The sequence below is a fragment of the Lepisma saccharinum genome, chromosome 17 (genome assembly GCF_977018435.1).
Source record: "Lepisma saccharinum chromosome 17, izLepSacc3.1, whole genome shotgun sequence".
NCBI lineage: Eukaryota > Metazoa > Arthropoda > Insecta > Zygentoma > Lepismatidae > Lepisma > Lepisma saccharinum.
The window spans coordinates 23,242,142-23,268,734 of NC_139245.1; the positions used below are offsets into that span (position 1 = coordinate 23,242,142).

The 26,593-nt window shown below is 35.9% G+C and overlaps 1 protein-coding gene across 1 annotated transcript in view; it reads left to right on the plus strand.

Moving 5' to 3' along the window:
* Positions 1 to 231: 231 nt before the first annotated feature.
* The window catches only part of LOC146001606 (uncharacterized), a 37,248-nt gene continuing 10,886 nt past the window's right edge, over positions 232 to 26,593 (plus strand). The window contains exons 1-4 of the mRNA XM_083139137.1: positions 232 to 883; positions 5,647 to 5,788; positions 12,718 to 13,526; positions 14,045 to 14,215. Coding sequence (XP_082995263.1) covers positions 362 to 883; positions 5,647 to 5,788; positions 12,718 to 13,526; positions 14,045 to 14,215 — 1,644 coding nt within the window. The 5' untranslated portion in view covers positions 232 to 361. The remainder of the gene's footprint in view (positions 884 to 5,646; positions 5,789 to 12,717; positions 13,527 to 14,044; positions 14,216 to 26,593) is intronic.

A 26,593-nucleotide genomic window follows, 5' to 3' on the forward strand; every position in this document is an offset into this window, starting at 1 on the left:
AGCAAAATGGCGTCATTCGGCTGATTTTCACATCTTAGAATATGTACCACTGCACAGTGATGACATATTTCAACTTTAAAGGAACGTATTACTAATGTCGATTGTTTTCGTAATTGTTTATTAACTTGCAAAAATGTACAATACAGCATAAGTTAAAGATCAATGAGATTGTCGATTGATACTATCGATAGCTCCCTCAAGTATCGATAGTACTCATCAGACCAAGCTAAATGAGGATGTTGGGAGAGATAGCTGTGAATTTATAGTGCTGAAGTAAACTCGCACTTCCCTTCAGTTATCCTACACAGCAGTTCAGTCCAGTCCAACGGAAATAGTTAAATATTATCAATGGTACCTGGAAATGCTGTGTAAGGAAAGCATAGTGAAGTGGTTCCAGAAATTAAAAGGCGCAAAGCGAATAGATATAATGTGCAGCTTGTTAAATATGTGCCTTCCATTTGAATTACGCTTCCTCGGCACATGTCTAGAAGATCTCGGAAAGAGAGATTTTCAGGACCTGAGAGACGCTGAAAACAGAGCAAACAATTCTTCAGAATTGGCTGAATTACGTTGTGTCAGTGACAAACAAACTAGAAGTAAATTAGCTTTATATTTATCTTTATTGCGTTCTTCTAATCATGTATGTTCAAATGTGTTATACAAGATACTTACAAACTTCGATTTTGATGATATTTTGGTGAACAATTCAATATCGGGGTTGAACTCGGATATGTTAGAGGAACTACTTTTACTGTATACGATGGCTGTAAACCATCCAGCTTTTACTTATGAGCAGAAGTCTGTTTTTGGAAACATATTAGTAAAACTACAAGAAGAGGAAAATAGGTTGCAAAATGTTTTATTAGGGAAGCCATCAGCACAGGTGAGTTTATATATATTTCTAAATGTAGCTATGCTTTAATTATTTTGTTGTCTGTCAGATTTGTGCAAGTGAGCATGATGATTTTTGATTATGCATATATTTATAAATTTTTATGAACAATTCTGACAAGTCACTTGTCATGAACAAAATTCAAAATAGGCCATAATTTTGTTTGATTTTTAAATCTTGTTTCTGCATGGCTTACATTTGTCCAGTCAACTGTTTATAAAACAAATTGTTTAATGATTTCTAACCCATAAGGGACGATTTATTGTTTTTATCCCAGTTACTTTGTTGTTAAGCAGGGACAAATATATTCGGTATGACTTAAAATGACTGGACCCCTCTCCGATTTTCTTCATATTTGACATACTTATTGAGGCCTGCTAATGACGAATCTGAAGTTAAAATTTGTCTGAAACTTCTAGAAATTGCAAAATAATTGCGAACCATTGACGCTAGGCCCACAAACCATTGATGTGTGGTTATGTGAGTTTCGGTTAGATTAGACAAACATAGTTAAAATTTGGTGTCGTGGTAGTATCAGAATCTAGAAATTGCAAAATAATTGTGAACCATTAATGCTAGCCCCACAAACCGTTGGTGTGTGGTTAGGCAAACATAGTTAAAATTTGGTGTCGTGGTAGTATCCAGAATATATAGCTATAGATTTCCTTGTGAAACAAAAATTTTTGAGAAAATTGACTGTTTCCATTCCGAAAACTAACACCTTATTATCACTTATTTTGCAATTTCTAGACGTTTCCGACAACTTTTAACTTCAGATTCGTGATTAGGAGGCCTCAATTAGTGAGTATGCCAAATATGAAGAAAATCTGAGAGGGGTCCAGTCATCTTAAGTGATTCCATATATTCAACAGTTACATTTTTTCCCTTAGCTATATCTATAAAGTTATAAACTTGGATGTTAATTCCATAGTAGTGCACAAAATGAAAAAAACAAAAACATTCTTGAATAAGATAATATCCAAATCCCAAGTTTGCATGTATTTTTAGAAATGTATAAGGAGCTTCTTTTTTTTTTCCTGATAAGAATGTGAAAAAAAATTATATATATATAACCCACAATTGCTAAAAGAACGATTACTATTTTGTTGCATGTTTTGTGAGAATAATTTTCTGTACCATATATACCTATATATGAGAGTTTTCCCAGTGAGCAGCCATTGATTACAACTGTCCTGGATACAAACTATTGCTGCCACCTATGCAGCATTTCTTGTGAACAATGTAGTTTTTTGTTTTTTTGGCCTTGCTTGAGTTATGGCTCATGGCATTAAATTAACATCCCGAAATCCTTTTTATAGTGCAGGAGGCCTTAGAAAGAGTGTTTCGCGGGCTAACAGCAGACGTTGCTCGGACACTTATTGCCGATACTCTCGTGTAGTCTGCTCCTCAGCCGAACAAACAGGCCGAGGTAGCAAGAGGCAGAGGTCACTCACCTTTCCAGAAGGGTGCAGCGAGATAGCTGTGGCAACCGGGCTTGCTAATTCGCGGACCTGATTGGTTCTCGCAGACACACCCCCATATTGTTGTCTGGTTTAAGCCCGCGAGCAATCTTTCTAAGGCCTCCTTCACTATAGGCAGGTCAAGTTTAGGGCTTTTAGCATTAAATAATGTCCCTAATCTCTTTCGTGGTTAGGTGAGTCAGGTTTAGTGCTCTTAGTATTCAAATAAGTGTTTTTGTAAGTAGCATGCACTCTCAAGTTTCAAGCACAATACTCCTTTACATTACACATGAAATTGCAGCAATAATCCATTTCTAAGATGACAAACGAAGTATGGTACTTGATGGGGAACAAGTACGAAATGGACAAATCATTCTCAAATTTGCTTTGTTACAAATGATACTTTTTTTTAGTATGTTACCATTGTTCGGTTTTCAACATTTTATTTTCTAAATCAGCGCTTCAGAGGTGACACCTAAGAGAGTGGATGCTTGTATAACAATTTCTCTCAGTGCAAAAGTTTTTAATGAGGTTTATTGGTATTGTAGATTTAATAGTGAAGTTTCTGGGTTTGCTTATATATACACAGGAACCAAAACTCTCTTCTGTTGATTTGTCTTTTTAATCATATTTCATTGTTTTCACCATAAATGAATAGTATATTCAAATTGCAACACTTGGTCTTACAAAATATCATTGTACCATGAAGTTAATTTTATTTATTAGTATTTAATTCATGAGATTGAATAATTTTATAATTAGTATATTTTAATGTATTTTTAATACTATTTTAGGAGCGATTTTACAATACAGGGAATTTCTCCATTTTGTTTGAAATTCGGCATACTCACTAATTTTGGCCCCCTAATCACGAATCTGCAGTCAAAATTTGGCGCTCACACGTGGAAATAGCAAAATAATCGAAATTAAGTTCTTATTTCCACACCCTCGATTTCCGAATTTCCCGCCGGTTCCGGGCTCCGCCCCTGGGGTAATCGACTTACCGCCCCCAACCGCTACCGCGGCCCCGCCTATATCTATAGACTCCCTGTTAAGGGCATGTTAGAAATTGGCCGGATTCACCTGCCCCCAAATAAGCGCGAAATTTATACGTGGTCGCCAAATTTTGACTGCAGATTCGTCATAGGGGGCCAAAATTAGTGAGTATGCCGAATTTCAAACAAAATGGAGAAATTCCCTGTATTGTTAAATGATACCTCAAAGGAGAACTGCACAGTCTTGATTACCACACCAAAATTAGTAAGTACACCGAATTTCGAACAAATTGCATACATTTCAGTTATTCTAACTAACGTAACCTATCCTTACCGTCAATAAATCCTGGAAGAAACATGTAATCCACACTTTTCAAGATGCCATTTTCTCACATCCAAATGAACGCTCCATGCAATTCACAGATTACATGCAATTGGTATAACTATTCGTACAACACTAGGAAGAGCACCGTTGCCAAACTTACCTCTATTCGAAGCCGCAATCCACAACATCTTCTCCCTCCACACTGCCATCGTCACTATCGCCGGAGCGATTTTACAATACAGGGAATTTCTCCATAACAATACGGCAACGCTGTAGACACAGCAACAAGTATGCAACGAATACCAAACCTCACTTGTCAACATCAAATATGGCTACAACAGTAGTGTATTGACAACCATACCGGTGTTAATTCCACATAATTCAGCAATTTCTATACGTGAGCGCCAAATTTTAAGTGCAGATTCGTGATTAGGAGACCCAAATTAGTAAGTAACCGAAAATTCAAACGAATTGGAGAAATTCCCTGTATTGTTAAATTATACCCTATTTTATAATAATTTATGAATAATTGGACTCAGCAGCATGGCATCACTGTTACAGATTTCATGCCTCTCAAGTGTTATATTTCCTCAGCCATCAGAACAAGTGCTGTGAAATATAAAATCATGCCATCTTTGTTAATCTTTATTTTTGTTCCTTTCATTGATATCAAAGGAAAATAGCATTTGCTCTGTAAATAATTTAAATATTGAGCAGAGGTATGTCATGGAAAGACAGAAAGTAACAGTTACAAATTCCTGATTCTTGGTGGGGGAGGGGTGACGTGGAAGGGCATGACCTTTACTTGTCTATTAAAAAGTAACAAAATCTAGAACAGAAAATTCTGGTCTATAGAATTTGTTAGGTTTCTTGGTGATGCTGTATTAAATTGTATACAGTGGTGGTTATGGTTGTAAGAGAGATTAACACATATCATTATCAAGACTTACTGGGGCACAGTATGATGAACAGAATGTGTGATATCTAATAGCATAGGACTGATTTCTGTTTCTATTAGGTGAGATGAAACTTTAAACCCTATACCTGCAATCAAGATGGATTTCTTCAACATCTTTAGGAGCAGTAACAACAAATGCCACTAGTAAATTTTTCCCTTAATACAGGGTAATTCAAAATGAATGGTGCAACTTTACACAGTTATTATGACGTTACTATTTATGATAGAAAGTCAGACAAGGCATCAACATGAAGAAAAACTGTGGAAGTTTTACTCACATTACATAAATTCAAGATGGGAACCACCTGTAATGGGGTAAACATCCTAACGATAATCAAGTACATGCTATGCACTAGACAGAAAGTCATGGTCCATGGTTTCAAAGACACTAACAATTCACAGTTGTAACTTTGGCAAATCTTTCGGAAGGGTGAAACATGTGCATTACTACCAAAATCCATGTGGTAATATCTTGGCACCATTGTGAGTGAATCAGTTGTTGATAGATCCCAACACAAAATACACGTTCTACTGGTCACTAGCCGTTTTGCAACACTGGCGATCCTGGTGGAACAGCAGCAAAGCAGCATAAGCCCACTTAGTGATAAGAAAACTTCCAGAGTTTTTCTTTATATTGAGGCCTTGTCTGATTTTCAATCATAAATAGTAACATCATAATAATTGTGTAAAGCTGCATTCATTTTGAATTACCCTGTATAACCAAGTTTCCTCGTGTGTTGTTCATTGTCTTCTACTGCTTGTTACCTTCCCATTCACTCAAAAACCTCATATACAATCAACAGTGGAAGACTGCAAATCCTAAAGTGTGTTTGCCAAATTGAGAATTTTTGATACATGATACTTATTTTTCAATTATTACTACAAGTAGCTACTACATGCGTGCCATGCACCTGACTACACCTGTAATATTTTTTGCTGTATTCACTCTTGTAGATATTTCCTTTTTAAATGTTTATAATGCATTTTGCACTTTATCATATTCTTTTAATTTACAGATGGTAGCGCCGTGTACTTCACCTGGTGATAGACAGATGGAATCACCTGGTACACATTACACAAGAAATGTGTGCTCTAATCACTGCAGTGGGACAAGCCAAGGAAGAGTGACATCTTTTTCTAGGGATGGGCCTACTTCAGGTAAGACAGTGTGAATACAAAACTACATTTTTTTTTAATGTAATGAACTGATTTTCTACAGCAATTTAGAACATTTTTTTGACCCCTTGTCTATATTTAACTATTTTCTGAACTTCGATTTGTATTATAAAAACATTATTCCTTCTGTGGTATAACTTCGATGTTTCAAGATTCCTCTCTTGAAAAATGTACGTTTAAAGCTCTGAAATACTGAGAGTAGAGTAAAATCATGTTGCAGAAGAAACATGGATTTATCTTACATTGTGTAATGATATTCACAAGTTTCTGCAGGATGAAGAAATCATTTAGTATTGTTGAAATGAACATGGACATATGGTTAAAACATTAATATGTGAGAAACGCTCTTGCGAAAAATAGGTTTTCAAGTGATACTTGAAACACTATCGGATACATTTTTTTATATGTGCATAGAAATACCAAGACAATCAAAGCTAACAATCGTAACCAACTGAAACCTACAAATAGTAACAATAAGACTAGAAATATAATTATAATGCTAAGCACAAACTTGGACCCAACCTACTCATGCAAATATATGGCCATTATGCAATATGAATATCAGCTTATACTAAGAACTGGCTGCTTTGATGTACTCATCTTCAAACTAACAATTAAGTTGTAGTTTTTTCTGCATGGAACCATATTTTTCATGTCCCCACATGAATTTTGAATTTCTGATGTTTCTTTTACCTCGTGTAGGGTGCATTAAATGGTTAAAAAGTTAATATGATGACTGAAGTGTATCTAGAGAACATTTTATTACATGAAATTTGCTTTTTCTGAATATTGTGAAACTTTTTTTTCGTCATGAGAAAGATTAAGAATAAAGTAGAAGTCTTCTTCAATATAACTGTTAAATTACTATAACTGACATTGTAAATTGGTCTATCATGACAGCCTCCAAATCTTGCTTTTCTGCACACACTCACTAATAACTATCAATTAAGGTGTTAGTTAACCTTTGTTAGTGAGAAGTAGCTCCTTTACCAATAAACTGGAATGGATAAAACTAATGTAGTCATGTATGACCTACTTTTAAAAGAATATCAGGAGAATGAAATCAGTTCTCCATCGAATCTTTGAGACAAGCTTTCTAAAGTGTGTAAATGATATGAGTATTTTGAACCCCCTTCAATAAAACAGAAAATGTGAAGGAAATTGTCATAGGGTAATTCCATATCGAATCATCCAATGGTGGTTGCATGACCATTATAGAAAATTTTCATATTTAGTACATAGGTTTGTACATGTTTCTAGATTTCAAAACCAATGTTAAAAAAAAAAAAAAAAAAATGTCCTTTGTTCACCTGGGGCCCATTTTTCCAACATGGCACATGGCTTTCTTTGCTCATAAACCAGTTTACAGAAACCTCAATATAATGAAGGTGTTTAGTCTAAGGCTTGAATTTTTTTTAATGTGCAAACCTACCTGCAGGGTGTCTGCAAATACAATGCAACTCTTTTTTTACAACATGGCCTTTTATGGAATTTTGATAGTCTTCGGGGTTAAATATCTGAAATGGGTCTCTATGAAAAAATCTGAAATTTACGTAAAGGAAGCCCTGCATGAACCAAACTCTCAGTAAAAATATCAACTTTTAGGCTCCACTTGTTTGGTTAATATGAGGTAGCGTATGTTCTAATTTATGACATTGCGCTGAGTAAGGTTAAGCTACATGCATACCTAGAATAATGAAGCCTCTCCTTTTGAAGTTGGGTTAAAAAAGTGTCAGAAAATATAGTAACACAGGATTCTAACCAGAAATTGAAATTACAAGGTATGACAATTGAAAATCTGCAAAATCTCATGTACAATTCTATGTACTAAAAATGATTTTCTTTTAAAATGGTCATGAAACCAATTATTTTAAAATTGGTTGATTTGACATGGAATGATACAATAGACGAGTGAGATGTTTGAAATTTTAAGCATGGCTGAATGGTTGAAGAGCTAACAACACTTACTTTCTGTACCATAGGTCGTGAATTTGAACCCTGGCAGGTGCAGTTACATATTTAATTAATTTTTTTGTTATGTTGATAAATGTGAATTTTACCCTATTTGTAATTGAATTCTTCAAGATAATCTTAAAAAACATAAGTTTCTACTTGTCCTTGTAAAGGGTTTTCCAATAAGAATGATATGATTTTGAAATGAACTGGCAACTATGCTTCAAATGTTATAACTGTCACTAGTTGTCATTTGTGTTTAGTATACTGTGACAATGATCATGGCTAAATACACACTTCAAGAAAGTTTATTATCCAAAAAAATTATGAAAGTAGACGTTTATTGAACTTGAAACCGATCATAATTTTGGGCAAAACATTATCTTCTCAGATGAAGCTGGTTAAGTGGATATGTTAACAAACAAAATTGTAGTTTTTGGTCTGAAAACAATCCACAAGAGATTCACGAGAAGCCCTTGCATCCAAATAATATAATACATATAATTTCCATATTTTCAAACATTCTGACATATTTCATATTTAGGGGTCCCGGGTTCGAATCCTGGCCTGGGCACGGATGATTGTGTGTGTTCATTCATCAATTTCATCATATCATCACTCATCCCCATCTTCGCAAATTAGCCAAAAGTGGCACAAGAAGCAAAGTAAAATAAAGCAAATCAATCAATGGTGACATTAGTCCAGAGTTATTGTACAAAGTCATAAAAAATTGGGTTCATCGAATTCACTCGTGTGCACGAAGTCGAGGTGGACACTTAAATGATGTGTCATTCAGAACATAATGTAATAAACTATGCTTCAAAATAATATAAAAAGTTTGGTTGTATCTGAAATAGTTTTTATTTTATTTCATTGTAAAATCATATTGTTCTTATTGGAAAACCTATATATCATGACTGTGATTTACGTCAACATTGTGCAATTGATACATAACCAACTAGAGAGATTGAATTTACTTAATGGTAGTAAGTTATTGATAGAGGCACATATTTATGGTAAATAAAAAAGCTAAATTTGGGTATAAAAACAGTCTATTTCGGGTTCAAAAGCGGTAAATAAAATGAAATTTCGGTGTTATAGCGGTGTATAATCACATCAAAAGTGCTATATAAAATGACATTTTGGTTTTAAAATTGTGAATGTAATCCTAAATTTGATTTAAAAACTGCACTTACTACACAAAATAAACTTATCCCTTCTAATACACATTTATGTAGTTACCAGCCGACTTCAGAAAGTGTCGTGTCGGTATGTAAACGGTAAATTTTGTGTTTAAGAGTCAATTTCGCTTTTTGCAGTTCATTTCGCATTATTTCGTGACAAAACAGGGTAGAAAAATGCACCTCAGACCTTTCAGAAACATGAAAAATGAACATTACAGCATGCTATTTCATATTTCGTGTTTTCGTCAAAAACTAAATTTGCATTCCTCTAGTTATTGATATTAATGTTGTGAGCCAAAAGGCTTGAGAAGTAATTATTACATACTAAAAATGGAACAACAACATAAAGCACTGAACAACTGAGTTAGTCTGTTAGCCATTCTTCTGTACTTGAAATGCAAAGTTCTTATCAATAATGAAGAAGTTTAAAAAGATCTAAGATCAATTAGGGGAGACCGGGGTAATTAGAACATGGGGTTATTGGAACATGTTAATGTAGAATAATTTAAAACGAGAAGACTGGTGTAATAACATTTCATACCTATGTACCTACACTAAACCTACATGCAGAAAATTTGTTATTGGAATAACTACACAAAAGTAAGCTTTATATGACTTTTATTATACACCTGCAAAAAATGATGTGACTCATGCTTGGTGTTTCTCTGCTTCTGCATATACTGGATGTGAATGAAAGAACCCTTGCATAATTTTCTTCACCTCTATAATAAAACATAAGGGCACACATCTTTTCATTTGAGTTTGGTTGTCTATGGGCAATTTGCCTGGTTTTTATAAGCAAAGTTCTTATTACCCCAAAAATTTCTGCAAAGGGGTTATTAGAACATTGCGTAATTTGCTTGATTTCGCTTGGGTAAACTAGATTGTACATGTAACTATTAGAAGTTTTTTCTTTACTACATTGTAGAATGACCTGTAACCTTTCAAATAAATCATAGAACACTGATTTTCATTCATACATGTTTGCTTCACAGCTGGGAAATTGAACTTTATGAAAAAATACGTTAACTTGGGATTTTATTTAAACAAGCATTGATAACTCCAGAAGAAGTAGAGCTATTATGTTAAAATTTGCAGGGTAAATGGGACATTTATATATGATGATCTTATTACCACAACAGCAATCTAAAGCTATTCAGTTGAAATTTCTAACGTATGTTCCATTAACCCCAAATGGGGTAATTGGAACAATTTTATGGTGTCATGACAATTTTTAGTTTTTGGACGAGTATTTGCAATGCAGGTATGATCATTATTTTTTTCAAAAATATACAAAAGATGTCCTTTTAAATAGTAGAAATTTTAAAAAAATCCATCAGTAACTTTCTGAGTAATTTACAGTGGAACTTCTACAGGCTGTTTACTGTTCTAATTACCCCGGTCTCCCCTACTTACGTGTGTGAGTACGATTTGTCGATCAAAACAACATTTCAGAGGTCAAGAGTGCCTCCTTCTTCAGGTTAGTGCGTATTCTTAGGCTCCAAACATGTTGTCACATTAAAGTGTTATTTGAGGATACAGGTTAAAGGTTAAAAGATTAAATAGCTACAATGCGGGTTCTTTAATAAGTGTTTTTTACCATAACCTTTAACCTGTATCCTCAACTAACACTTTCTTAACGTGACACCATGTTTGGTGCCTAAGAATACGCATTAACCTGAAGGAGGAGGCACTCTTGACCTCTGAAACGTTGTTTTGATCGACAAATCATACTCACACATGTAAGTAATTGATCTTAGATCTTTTTAAAGTTCTTCATTATTTAGCTGTGAGTAATACGCACATCACAATATGTGAAAGTTCTTATCAGTCTTTTATATATACATAGGCTCATTATAATACTTATTTTGATTAATTTCTGTTATTCTTGAAACCGATTTACAATATTCATCTCATTTACATGGTTTTGAGTGCTGAATCAAACTATGCAGGTTGTATAACAATAACACATTGAAAAGTTGTGAAAATTATAACTCCATCAGGAATGCCCCCATTGCCAATATTCTTATCATTGATGTAATCAAAATATGGCCTTGAGAGGCACTTTTCATTAAGCATCTCACCTAGCTAAATAAAATTGCATTAGGCCTACATGACATTAATGCAAGTACAAAATATGCTCTTTTTTTCTGTTACCAAAGAAATAGAGTACCAAACTTTGTTTGGAGTGCTGAAACGTGAATATCCTCTTGTTGTCCCTAAAGACAGATTTGTCTTGACTGAAACTCTGTTCAGTATTGCATGAAGTAATGGGAGTATATTTAAAATATGAAATGGATTTCAATGCAAAAGCTTGAGCTTGCATTCTCTATTGTTGACAGGAAGGTTAGAATATCAGATGAATGGAAAAACTTTGATATTTAACACAAGGGAAATATAGTTATAACATGAATATGGAATATATATGTTCGAATATATGGAAATTATGTGTAAAAATAACTAAAATATGTTCTAAAAGCTAATATACAAGGTCCGCCCATAAAGCAGATCAAATAAAAAGGTACCATATTCTGCCAATGCTGCAAAGAGCTATATCTAAATTTCCTGTCAGTGCATGTTTCAACCTGTTGCAAGCAGTCTGTATCGGGGCAAGCACACATCAGATGCAGGTTGTGTGCAGAGTACACAAGATGGAACAACATTACAGCACAAAGTTTTGTTACAAATTGGGTAAATTGTTTGCCGAAACATTACAGATGATACGGGCAGTGTATGGTGATGCAGCATTATCAAGAACCCAGGTGTATGACTGGTACAATCATTTCAAAGGTGGACGTGAAAGTGTGGAGGATGAACCAAGATCAGGATGCCCTTCAATGTCAAGGAATGACGACCATGTGGAGAAAGTTCGTCCACTGGTGAGAGGTGATAGACCATGAATTTGTCCCTGAGAACTAAATCAATCAGTGGTATTACAAGGAAGTGCTTGGTTGACTCAAACAGGATGAAGCGGTTTAGGAAGGACCTCTGTGATTCTGGCCAATGGTTTCTGTTACACAATAATGCTCTGCCTCATACCACATTGTACAACCATACCTTGCTAAGCATTCAGTGACAGTGATCAATCACCCTCCATATTCTCTGGACTTATCGCCTGCTGATTTTTTCCTTTTTTCCAAGCTTAAGATTGCTGTGAAAGGCAAAGGTTTGACAACATCGCAGACATTAAATTAAATGTTACGCATATTTTGCGAACACTTACTGTCAATGACTATCAACAGTGTTTCCAAGACCTGTACAAATGCTGGTCAAAGTGTATTGCCTCCTCTAGTGATTATTTTGAAGGTGATAGTCATTTGAAGGTAATTACTTATTTTCTTTCCTAAGAAAAAGTTCTGTTTTTTTATGGGCGAACCTTGTATGTATAAATATGGGAAACAAAAGTAACATTTATTATGCTTACATACTGCAATTTGCAAAGCTGATACTGAATAACATTGATTTTAGCATCATATGAAGATAGCTATTTGCATAGAAATCCATTCCCTGGTTATAAGCTATGTTGTAGGGCTTGTTCAATTGTGTATATATTTTATTGAGATTTGAGTTTTAATATCTTGTGAAGCTTCCTTGTTAGTGTCATGGAACAAATAAAAATTCTGAGTGTCATGCCTCAACACTATTCTACTTATAGAATCACTATTTTCATGTTGTCACATAACATCATATTATAGTAATATGCTGCAATGATTTGAAGTTAAAATGAAATACTTTGGGACAGTCACTACAGAAGTGATATTTTAATATTTTCAGATGGCAACAAAACCCAACCATCACCGCTTGGAGTTCCTGTTGCTCCAAATTCCTCTACCACAAGTTACATGCCTCTTCCCTTCTCTCTTGGCTCATTGAATGGGAGCGGTCTTTCGTGCTCTCTAGCATCAGCGTTTCAACCTAGCATCCCCCTTGCTCATCCGTTGGCACTTTGCATGCACACACATATGATGGGGAAGATGCAGGATGATATGGGGTATCATGCATTCTACAATCCCATCATTCCCATTGATGGAATGAGATCTTCCGTCGACACCAATGAATTCGGAGTCCCTCCTCAGGAGTGCCACTCCTCACCCTATCTGTCCCCACTAGCCAGTCAACAGTCATCTCCGTACGCCTCCCCTTGCCAGTCATCCTCCCCCAGCAGGTCAGGTTCCCCAGGATGGACACAGCCAAGTGCCTCAGATCGAGCAATAAACGCTGCGAAAGTGGCGACCAACGGCCCATCCAACGTGGACAAGACTTACTTTCAGAAGGTTGCTCGCAAAGTCGTCGTGAACGAGAAGTCTGCTTCCCAAGCTACAAGTCAAGCTGCTGCGGTCGTGAAGACTAGCTGTTGCAACAGTAACGTTACCAAGTCGCATTCGAATCCTGAGTTAGCCACCAGCACTCCCAACTCATTGCAAGATAAGCCATGCCTTTCTCAAGGACAGACCAGAAATTCTGTCAATGGTGCTTCTGCATTGGGTAAAGGAGAACGTCCAGATCACAGTGTTCTGAAGGAAGCCATAGAAAAAGAGTTACTACAGTACTCAGAACATCTGCAAAGTTTTGAAGATGATGAGGTAAGTAATGTGATTTTTTAAATTCTAATAATTAACATGCTTCAGGAGATCCTGCTTTGGGTTTCATAATTTAAATCATCTTAATTCTAACTGTAAAAATGCTGTAAATCAACTTCTGTGTAGGAAAAATTGTTTGAATGGGGTATTATACATATCTTGAGAAAATTGCTATGCCCTTTTTGTGAACTTTAAGTTGTATGTAAAAACATACAATTTGGTATAACTTTTCTTTCTATATTTACTATGCTCCATTTGCCAATTCTTTTTTATCAATAAGTGGGCATCTGTGTCCACACATGCACTCCCACTTATAACTTCTGCAATTGACTAATAACCTAACCCATGTCAAATACTTTTTTGTTTATTACACTGTGCAATTATGATAATGGTACAATCATATCTTGTGGTGTTGCAATGCGAGTGACTTCAAATTTATGAAGGTTCCACTGTGTGTGTGCAAAGTGTTAAACATTTTTCTTCAGTGTGTTATGCTGATTAGTAATGTTTTTTTTATCCAGTTGAAGGAGATGTCAGATGATAAGTTGAGAGAGGTAGGCCTAACTCCAAGTGCCATACTACAACTGAGGAAAATTATGTCAAAATCTTCAGCAGGAATCAATGGTCTAAGAGTTCCTACATCTGAGAGAAGAGAGCCTGCCAGAAAGAAGTCAGACCCCTCAAGTTCAGATGTAAGTTCAAATATTGCACGTTGTTCTGTTTCCTTATTCTTTGCTATTACTTATATTTTGACGTTTTCCAAATATTACATATTTTGATTATTTCAAAAATGTACAGAAGGGTCAATCCATACAGATTACAGAAAAAAAATTTTGGTTGCTTGGCCATTTTTTAAAAAGTATATATTTTGTGTGGTGTGAGCCCCATATGTTGACAGTTCAGAACCACTAATATTTTATTTCTACTATCACTGATTTCAAAATGGCGGACATTTCTTTATCATGGGGCGCATCATTTTCTCCATTCGTAAGCATCAGATGTAACTTTTTTATCTCAGCTCTTGTAAGTCCTAAGACAACGAGACAAAATCTGTGATGTTTATAACATTATAGCCTACAATTATAATTGTGTATAATATTCTAAATATTATTCCTTCGTTCATAATAAATTTTAAGGTCAAAATCCAAATCACTCAAAATGTCTTTTTTGGATATTTTCGGAAGGCAGTTTGTTTCACAAACTGTCTGTTTTCTTCTTTGCAATTACCTATGTACCAATAGTGTATGTGAAAATTATTTGAAGCTTGAGACTTTTTTTTCTACAGGTCATAAACATGTAGTTTTTGATAAATAAATCCAAGTTCAGGGTTAAATATTCCTAGTGGACAGTTGTTTAAAAATCTGAAATTTGTACACAATACAGTACTGTATGATAAGTAACTTCAGTTACTGGTTTACTGAGATTCAACTGGTTTAAGAGATAAAGTCATGCAAAACTCATGAAATATTCAATAATTTGCATTAAATGAGATATGACTAATTTAATTTCATATCAACATATTTTGTGTTAAAATTCTGCAAACTGTAATTTGGAATGTAAATGAACAACATTTCAATTCTGAAATGGATCTGTTTATATACGAGGGTGTGCTGAAAAGTAATGCCTCCTATTTTTGTTACTGTGTAAATGCATTTTGGATTTTCAGCAACCATACATTGTACTTGTCAGACTTTCCCACTTCTCCATTGAAGCTTTAGAACTTCTATCGCCAGGGGATGCTGAACTATAGCAATGGCAGCATGTAACCATGCAATGTAGGTGGAGCGCTTGAAGCAGAGTGCAGTGATCGAGTTTCTAACCGCAGAAAATGTGCCCCCAATTGACATTCATCTGAGAATGAAGGGATGACTGTGTAGACATTAGTACTGTGCAACCTTGGGCTGTTCATGCTTGTAATGAAAACATGAAAACCTCAGCTGAAGAACTCTTGATATATGTGACAGAATGGAGTGGAAGGCCGCATACTGCAACTGATGGAGATCATCGGAATTGAGTTGATGAAGTCTGATAGAAATGTCGCATAGCCCAGGCAGAGCTTGAATTCAAGTGTGGCATATCACAGGAGTGAGTGCAAGTGATAATCGCAGATCTGGGATACTGAAAAGTTTGTGCACATGGGTGCCTCGGAAACTCACTCCTGACATGAAACAAACTGGACATTAGCCAACAGTTGCTTCAGTGAAGATGATGTGTTCCAAAGCTTAAAGATCACTTGAGAAGAGTTCACTCTGATTCTGATGATGCAGTGAATCTCAAACTCAAAATTTTAACTGAAGTTATTATCATAGAGTACTGTATTGTGTACATATTTCAGATTTTTAAGCAACTGCCCATCAGAGATATTTAACCATGAACTTCGAATTTTTTTTTATCAAAAAGTATATATTTATGACCTTGTAGAAAAAAAAATTATCAGTCTCAAGCTTCAAATAATTTTCACATATACTATTGGTACATAGGTAATTGCAAAAAAAGAAAAACACAGTTTGTGAAACAAACTGCCTTCCCCCTAAGAAAATATCCAAAAAAGACATTTTGAGTGATTTGGATACACAATTTTGACCTTAGAATTTATTATGAATGAAGGAATAATATTTAGAATATTATACATAATTATAATTGTAGGCTATAATATGCTTAACATCACAGATTTTATGTCATAATCCTAGGACCTACCAGAGCTGAAATAAAAAAGTTGCCACTTATGCTTATGAATGGAGAAAATGGCACATGCCATGATAAGGAAATGTCTGCCATCTTGAAATCAGTGATAGTAGAAATAAAATATTAGTGGTTCTGAACTGTCAACACATGAGGCTCACACCACACAAAATCTATACTTTCTTAAAAATGGTCAAGCAAACCATGCTGTCCACTTGATATGGGTTGACCCAGAAAGAAACTAATCATACGAAGTGTTACTTTCTGCTAGCTAATAAATTGGTTTTGTTTTTTTTGTCACTTAGATAATTGTTTTGAGCATAATCTTAATTGTTTGCAGTCAAGACTCCAGGAAAGGTGATGTAATTGACATGAGTTTGTAAGTAGAACTGAAAGTTGCTTGAAATGTATCTAGACCGTTCACCAAAGAAGGAACTATTTTCACAGAGTATTAAATGTATAAAATAATCTAATAACCTCCCTTCATCAGGCCTGTAGTTATAAAACAGCATTATCAATGTTATAGTTAACACAAAGCAAGATTCAACAACCTAACTTATTAAAATACAGTTTAAAAGTGCTTTGTCTCATCATATTGTTGTCAGTTAATAGCCACATTATTTATGATAATGAAGAACAATTACAATCTTTACAACATTATGATGATGAATAATAAATGCAAAGCATTGTTAAGAATATCCATTGTTGATCTTCCTTTATATATATCTGATTTATCAATAAGTATATTTAGTTGGAAATTTAATTATCAGTGTTATTAAGGTTAATCCTACTCTATATTTCTGATGGTGATAAAAACACTTATTGTCTATTATTTTAGTAGGTGCATTATGTAAGAAAATATAACATCCTGCATTTTAGTCTTTGATTCTAAGTTAGTTAGCTTGCATTTTAACCAATTTTTTTCTGTTATGGTTCCACTCTGTCGAATACTATATGGTACTCCCTTGCAGTCAAAACTTAGATTTTTCGGCAGTATGCCCATCAGAGATACATGTTACAATTCTACCATTACAAAAATAAATAAATAAAAGAAATGACATGCGCATAAACCAGATGAGGATATTTCTTCGGAAAGAGATCACTTATATGAGATAGCAGTTTTGTTTCCAAGATGAAGTCAAGGTGTTCAATGTGCCATTGATCACATAACAGTGGCCAACCAATCTACCCAAATCATAATGTTTGTAGAGTTCTTTGCATTTGCCTCCATAGTCAGGATGTAATTCTTCTATTCTTCCATGTTTTCTCCATCAGTACAAAATAATATTTTACTTTTGTTGCTCCGTCTGATTTTTTCCACACTGATCTTCTGTCCACTCCAGGCATTCTTTTGCCCACTCTCGTAGTGTCTTGTGCTGCTGCAGATTTATACAGGGTGTATCAAAAAGAATCATCTGATTTCAAGAGGTATATTTAGGAAACTAATGAACATTAAACCTTTCAGTAAGTTGTGAAATACATGTTGGAATATAAAGTACTTACACTATTTTTGGACGTGCTCAATGTGCCCACCTCTGGTTGCGTGGCATACATCCAGACGATAGGGCCTCCCCCATGGTGCAGTGGTAGCGTCATTGCCTTGTAATCAAGGGGTCCCAGGTTTGATACCCGGTGGAGGCACAAGTGATTCGGATCCCACTTTAAACTGTAGGTCCAGTCCCGATTAGCCATACTGTGCATAAAATGGACTTAAAACACCAACTCAAAACAAAACATTCACACGATAATTGCGGGAGAAGCCAGTTCTGCAACATTTTCAGATACTGTATGACATTCCTGTAACACTTTCCCAAAAAGAAGTATGGACCATAAATCTTTTGTCAGGAAACTGCACAAAATACATTGTTTTGGGGAGTCTCTCATGCTCGACTATGGCATGTAGTTGCTGTGATCCTCATATTCTTACATTATGGTGGTTCACCTTGCCACTGAGGTGAAACTTGCCCTTGTTACTGAACACAAAGCATGCAAGAAAAGTCTCATCCTCCATCTCAGTGTCCAGAATGAATTGACAAAATTCCCCACGTCCTTGTTTATCCCCTTGGTGGAGAGCTTGTACCAGTTGAATCCTTGACTGCTGCAAAGAGTACTTTTTTGGACTACGTACAAAACTGTGCTGGATGCGTTCAATATCTTCGTTGGAAACACTGGGGTGACCTGTGGATTTATCTTTACATAAACAACCAGTCTCTAAACTGTTGCAGCATGGCTACTTAATGGGAATTATGCGTGAATTATTGGATCTGGGAATTGTGTGTATTCTACTTGAATTTCTCTCTGTAGACGTCTTTTCCTTCCTCAATAAAAATTGTCTCAGAACATATATATATGATAAATTCAGATGAGATTTGAATTAATGAAAAGCTTCGTTAAAAGTAAAACAGAATTCTCTGTTTATTTTGTTAGTGTCATTTGCAGAACAATCTATCTGACGGATTGAAGATAGATATGTTGAAGTTACTTAGGTAAATTTGAGTTTGACATTTTTATACAATTAACAAATTTTTGTAGATTAATATATCACCCTAACATTTGTGACTTGTGTCTGTAGATGTATTTCAAGGCTGAGTGTGGCAAATGTAAACTTCGCACCTTAAATTAAATATTTTAAATATGTATATATTCCACCTCTCACCACCCTCACACAGACCCTTTATATTGTTAATATATTTGTGCGTGGGTGGAGACAGGTGTTCCTAGAGTTGACACCCTACCCTGTGTTGGTACCAATGTCGAATACTCTGAGCAGTAGGTGTTGCAGTACCGTATTTACGATGAAACTCATGCTGCACAGTTGTAACATACTTGCATTTGTTGAAGTGGAGCATGCAGAATACTTTCTGTTGCTTTGATGCAATCTTGACACGCAGAGTCGCAGAGTGATCTGCACCAGGAAGGCACCTACTTGCAACAAAGTAAAACATATTGCAAGTAAAACTTTATATTTTACAACTTACTGCAAGGTTTTATGTTCATTGGTTTCCTAAATATAGCCTTTTGAAATCTGACTATTCTTTTTGATACACAGTGTATATTGGTTTTTCCTTGAAATCCTATCTCTTAGGCTAATTTCAGATAGTCTTCTTATAGTCCTTAAAAATCATATAAAAACCCTCTCTCGGGTGTTTGGAATCGAACTCAGGCTATGCCAGTCTGAAGCTACTCGCTTAGGCGAGACGTAGGTTTATGGCTTGGGGTAACACCCCGGAGAAACAAGGTAACACCCAAACAAGCAAAGGGGGCTCGCCCCTTTGTAATTAGGAGAACACTTGAATATTCCATATTAACACTTTGATTGACTGGTCTGGCAGGGTGTTGAGAATACTAGAAAGGGGATAAAGGAACGTTCGTTTACCTGTGGTGTCTTGTAGCTTGATGGTCTTGTTGATTCAATAGACAAGGCACGGTCCTGAAATAAACTTCTTTCGACAGTGCAATTCCCATAGTAACTCTTTGTGTATCAATTGATAAATCGGAGGCAACGACTGTTTACGTGATAAATTTCAGAGCACAACTGGAGCTGAGATCTGGTGTCTCGAACTATTTAAGGGGGACTCAAACTTCCAAACGTTAAAGCTGTTGGCGAGTCTGCATCTACCATTAACGGCGTTTTTAACATAAAGCTGAGTTTACTTTATTTTTCGTATGATTTCCGGTAGAATTTGTGAGCTGATTTTTCAAGATCTGATGAAGATTGCCGGTGTTATGTGCTTGTAAGAAGCTCTCTCCAGCACTTCAACCAGACCCCATGGCCAAGAGATTAGTCTATTGAGTTATGATGCCAGGGGTCCCGGGTTCGAGTCACCTTCGGCGTGATACGAATATAGAAACCAATTGCACCCAGTTAGCCTCTGACTGTTTCAGAAGATCTTTTTTTTTAAGACACAACCTTTCCATTCTTCTGTCACACACATACCTTATGGACTTCCCTTCTTCCTTTCCTTCTTTGTAAGTGACTGTTTCCTCAAAGCATAAACAAAATTGTTCTGGGTGTGGATACGTTGTCTCATAATTTCTGCATAGGAAAGACCAGATTCACACAAGAAAATTTGGAGGTAAGTTTGTTTAGCCCCAGTAGAGAGGATGGCCCTATGATTTAACATGGTAGAAGTGAAACAGCTGAGGGATGCTTTGAGTAAATTTTCCTTACTGGGTGTGTGTACCATCCCCCCCCCCCCTGGATCCTTCCTCACTTCTAGCGCAGGTTACACCCATAGCCACCTTTCGTACTTTCCATAACTTGCGCAAGATGTATGATTATTTCTATTGTAGTTTGATTGATTCCCAGAACAAGAACTGTGATTGGTCATTAGGCATTGCCATTCTAACTTGCTTCTTAAGGTTCGGCTGACACCAGGGAAGCAGTTTTCGAAATTTCCACTTGTTTAAAAAAACAAACGATATGATATTCCATAATCTGAAAAATTACATCTGCTTAGAATTTATTCTAGAGCAATTGCATGAATTTTTTGTGTGGGTTGCTTTTGTTGTCTAGAAATTCATAATAGTTTTGCTGCTATGTAAGCCTATTAAACTGCTACTAATATCTAGACAACAGTGAAAGCAAACCACACGAAGATTCACGTGAATTATTTAGAATCAATTCTAAGCAGATGTATTTTTTTCAGATTTTGGAATATCGTAGATTTTTTCCAAAGAGCATCGGCCAAAGGTCGAGCCGAGCCTTGGTTCAGTCACATTTGTCTTTCTTTATTGGACTAAAATATACATAACTTGTCCACCATTTTTTGATAAGTGTAATTTTAAAATGTATTTAATTTTTTTCTATTTACTTTACTTTTAGGTAAGATTTAGTGGATAATTGATGTCAAGTATTATGTATTTTAATTTTTGCAGTGAAAAGCTGTATGAGTACAGTGCAGTTGCTTATTGAGGATTCATTGTGTGGTGGGTGGGAAGGATTATGAAGGTAGTACAACAGTATTTTTGATACATGTTTCATTTTGGAATGTCATCCCTTACATTTGAATATCCAGTTCATGTTCAAACATGTGTGCAACAAGAGTATTGCTGTGTTCTGTTGTATAACTGAAAACCTGTTGCTCTCTCTCAGGATGCCTGTACAAAGGAGACAGCCGCATCCTGATCGAAGCCTATCTGTTGGAAATGTAGGGCATCGAAATGCTCAGATCTAAAAGATTATTCTCTACCATTATTTTCTCCATCGCCATAGTTAGGAAGCAAGGTAATGAGGTGTATATGGATGTACCTCCTGCTCTGGTGAAGGTGATCCATTGAGGTGGTGATTGGAGCTTCTACACATTCTCTAAGGGAAACTGTGCTCATACAAGAGATCTAACAAATTGTGATTTCTTTGTACATAATGTGCATGGAGAGGATGTGGTTCTGGGTGCACAGTACTCAAATCTTATTTTTTACGTACACAAACGAAATTTCATGTCAAATTTTTAAAATATTTTTTCTATTTTCATTGGTACTTGATAATTGAATGTTAATTATAATTAAATGTAATTAAACTTAGTTATACTTACTCAGGTGGTATTACCTTCTGATGATGTGTATTAATATAAGTTGAGTTAGGTAGTATTATAGCCATGTGTATATTTTTTTGAACCATGTATGAAGATTTCGTTGGAAGAAAACTTGAAGGAGTTGAACATAATATGAGTTGAGCAAACATTAACACTTGAAGAATAGGACAACATTTTAGGACATCCCATGGCACTTCTTCCAGATCAAATGAATTTTTATATACCAGTTTGTCTTGTAATTTTGTATAGTTTTTAAATACTTATGCTCCTGTGTAGGCAAATATTTAGTGTCGACTGTGGCACCATTAACTGTTAATGCTTCCAAGGGGTCCAAGAGATCAGAAGGAGGTGAGGATCCAGGGAGGAATTGTCTCCTTGTCCTAAGGCCCAGCCAGAATGCCTCTGATAATAAGTTTCATCTTCTACTTCCCTCTTCTGTCATTCTGTCACATAGGCTGCCGTATATGAGTTAAATATCACCATTATTTTGGGAGAATTTTGTGAAGTCCATTTCTCTTCTGTATTGAAGTTTTGTGGACTTTCCTGTCGAACCAATTTGTTTAATTGTGTGTGTTGTTAGTGTTTTTATTATGAACTATTAAAAAACAGGTCTTGTTTGATGAAAAAGTCTTAAGAAATGTATGTTCAATGGCGCGCATTGAAAAAATGGCATCATTAAAATTACGATTAATAACATTAAACAACATTAAAAGTAAACTCAATGTCCATGTGACATCTGAATCAAGTCCTATTGCTGGTCTATTTCTTTCTGGTACGTTCCAAGTGACCTTGATGGTGGGTCAACACACAATCTAGAGGTCCAGTTCAACCCCCATCACTGAAATTGCTTGAATATAATAGTTACTCTATGGGTGGCTTTTTTGTTGAATCTTGGGCTGGGATTGCTTTTGGGGCTGAAGCCTCGCCTCTCTCAAAACCCAAAATAGGAGTGTTTACTATCCTTGAAACAATTTTTCAAAACCATGTTTTTTGAACGTGTGTGTATGCATGCATGTAACTTATTTTTTTTAAATTGTTTCAATCAAGCAATACGAAAGATTATGCAGTAAATATTTGGTTCCTCCAAGAAATAATCATGGCTGTGCTACTACATTGAAGTATGAGAAAATATTCCCAATTTCCTCCAGACATTTATCAGAGATTAATACAATCAATCTGATTTAGTTTCCAGAAGCTATTACCCTGATGTACAAGTCGATAACAAAAAATGGAAGGCAGGGTAGTTTGGGGTAACAGTTAATTTCTTGTATAACTGAAGGGAGTGAAGGGGAAGGGGGCAGAGACTAGCTAACTGTTGTCTGTACACACTTCTAGAATCATGAGTGGTTAGTATTCTTGAGTTTTTTCTTGCGGTTGGGGGATACAAAAAATTGTGGTCCACTGCCTGTATGTGCACAAAGTGAACTTGAAACTATCCTAACCTTTGCAGTATTAATTCCAACAGTTGTGAGAATTATGCACAATGTGCAGTTTTAATTAGTTCTCAGGTCGATGCCAAAGGTTTCTCGGTCAAGGAAACCAAGAATGGAATTGTCTGATTAAGCCTTCTTGTATTAATCTGTATTCAATTTGTTTTTGTGTATTGTAGCACACACAAGCTTAACATTGTCAGACATTCATGCAACTAAAGAGATTTTTGTCCCCTCACAATACGAACTCAAGTCGTAATTTTTTACTTAATGCACTTTGTACACCCATCTGAGAATTATTGAATTTTATTTTTAAATGGCAACAATTTTTATATTCTGAATGCCTTTATAGATAGAAATATAGAGATGGATATGGAATATTTGCCATGTAATGTTTGTATTCTAGAAACAATCTTTAATCTGTGTAGTGTTCAAGGATGTGGGAATTATTGAGAATAATGTGTATATATAATGTCGAGAATGACTCATGAAGACAACTTGTCAAAAGAATTACGAACACCAAATCAACAGCCCTTAACCTTTCACTTACTGGGGATGCCATAGATAACATGTTGTTTTGCTTCACTCAAGAAACAAATTTAATATTTTCATTCCTAAATTGCATCAAATATTTATTTGAAGTTGCTCATCAAGATCTTTATTGCAATTAAAATACAAATTATTACAATATCATACTTTTATCAGGAGAGAATAGCATATAATTTGTTGACACTACAGGTGTTTCATTTTTCTGACAAGTCTCTAATACATTGCATTCTATCTCTCACTGTTTTTGTGTTTGCATCAAAGGTAAGGGAAACACAAACTGTACTTAACTTAATGAAAATCTGAAAATGTGTATTTTATGTTGAAAAGTTTTTTGTTTTATAAAAGTACTCCAACATTAATAAAAATAGATAAATCAGTTTATTTAACAATCAACAGTCATTGAATCTTCACAACACACATAAAAGCTTGTAACATTCTTCAAGCCTTTGTAGACCCTCTGGAAAGGCATGGGAACCACCTCGAGGTCAGCGGACCACATGTATAAATCAAAGCAGTATGTCCAGTTAGCGTAATGGCATTTCTATAGTGAGACCACAAGCAAACAAGCCTGCCCAGAACCACATGTCCTGTGCTTCATATGCACACATGCAGGGAGGTGTAGAATGTAGCTGCTTTGCCATGCTGCAAGCTGAATGGATGAAGGGAAAGATGCAGGCTTCTGGCCGAAGGTTCTTTTGTTTGTGGTCTTGCTATACATTGAATATCATTAGTTACCAATTGGGAGCTCGCATTGCATGAAGAGCTAGGACATCATTTGAATGTGAAGTTGGTTGGCAATGATGGGATGGACGTGAAGCTAATTCCTTCTATCTTTTTATTTGTGTCTGTATTCCTTCAAGTTGTCAGCATTAGATTATAAAGCCTTTTGAAGTAAATACAATGACAGTAATTTTGCATGTTCTATGTAAGGCAACTCGAGAAGCATGCACTGGGAATATAAGATACTCATCTCCAATTTTTATTTTTTTAATGCACTAATGCAGTCAATTATTTTTACCTTTTGTAAATTACTTCCATGTACGAGGGAGAATCAAATGAAAACCGCAATTAATTTTTTTTCCACTATTTTAATGCAGGGATAATGTTTGATTGTACATTATTTTTCTATATAGTCCCCTCCCAGTTCAATGCACTTACGCCATCGGATAGGTAGTGCTTCGATACCACGTGAGCAAAAATTCTTTCAGTTGACTGTGTAGCCACTTGTGTACCGCCGATTACATTTTCATCAGACTTGAACCTCTGCCCTCGAAGGTGCTACTTTAATGGACCAAAAATGTGGAAATCAGATGGTGCCAAATCTGGTGAGTATGGTGGATGTGGTAGGCACTTGAAGCGTAGGTCATCGATGGTGTTCATGGTTGCACGAGCAGAATGAGAACAGGCATTATAATGTTGAAGCAAAACACCTGCACTCGGCAATCCCCTTCGCTTTGTTCATATCGCTGGCCTCAAATGGTTCTTGAGAAGGTCGGTGTAGGTGGCACTGGTCACTGTCGTACGTGGAGGCATGTAGTGTTCCAGAATAGGACCTTTCTTATCCCAGAATAAAGTCAACATGACTTTCCCTGCAGAGGGCTGGCTGCGAAACTTCTTTGGTTTCGGCGAAGACGAATGTCGCCATTCTTTGCTTGCACGTTTCGTCTCCGGTTGAAAATGGTGCACCCAACTTTCATCCCCGGTGACAATGTGAGCTAGAAAATCCTCAGCCTCCTCTTCATAATGCCTCAGCAGCTCTTGACATGCATCAACCCGACGGACTATCAGTTCCTGCGTCAGCTGTCGAGGAACCCACCTGGCGGACACTTTTCTGTAGCGGAGTTCATCATGCACTATGTGTTGTACTGGACCGAAGCTCATATTCAGCAAGGAAGCCATTTCAGCCGGGTGACATGGCGGTTTTTCTGAATAAGCCGATCTGCTGCAGCTATGCACTCCTCTGTCACAACTTGATGAGCCTGACCCGGAGCATCAGTCAATAAAGTCGTACCTGCGAATTTCTTGCACCAATCGTAGACTTGCCGCTGTGACAGACAGGCGTCCCCATACTTCGTCTGCATTCTCCGATGAATATCAACCAGTTTCACACCTTCACTCCATAAAAATCGAATAACTCCATGCTGTTCCTGCTTGGTGCAATTGCGTAGTGGTGCCGCCATCTTAAATCAGCTGTTACATCCAACCCCACCTACCGGCACTGTTTCGACTACCAGCTCGGAAAGACGTCAAGGACTATGTCTGCAAATTTCCAAACTCAGATTTTTAATGGCACTTTTGCAGTTTTCATTTGACTCTCCCTCGTATTATACACACTGTTTTTATTACATTTTTAAGTGCCCATATGTTTGTAATATCTTTGTATCTACCACCAGTTGTCTTACCTAAATGTAGAAGAAAAAGTGATTTGGTATACAGTGACTAAGGAATTTAATACATAATCATGTTACACTGGACATAAATTACCAAAATGAGATTGGTGACTATGAGGAATTGTGGGACTAAACATATTTGGTATTTAGAACCATCCACATGACAGCTTTTCTAGTTCCTTGTCGGTAGTGATTAATATTTTACGCTGGGCCAGAGAAGGACATTTAGAGAGAGTTCCTTGAGAAACTGGAGAAGTATAAGAAAATTAAGGATATCATGCATAATTAAATTTAAACAGAAATTGTGATTTGATACCAATGTAAGCAGTTCACGATTAACAAGTTTACATCCTTTTTCTTCAGTGGCAGCTGGCAACAAATATGAATGGTCATACTCATAGCTGCGGAATTTTGTGAGGATTGAGAAAGGTTGTATTTCATGCTTGTGCCATCAGTTTTTGAGAGGTTGGAGCAAATTATTTTCT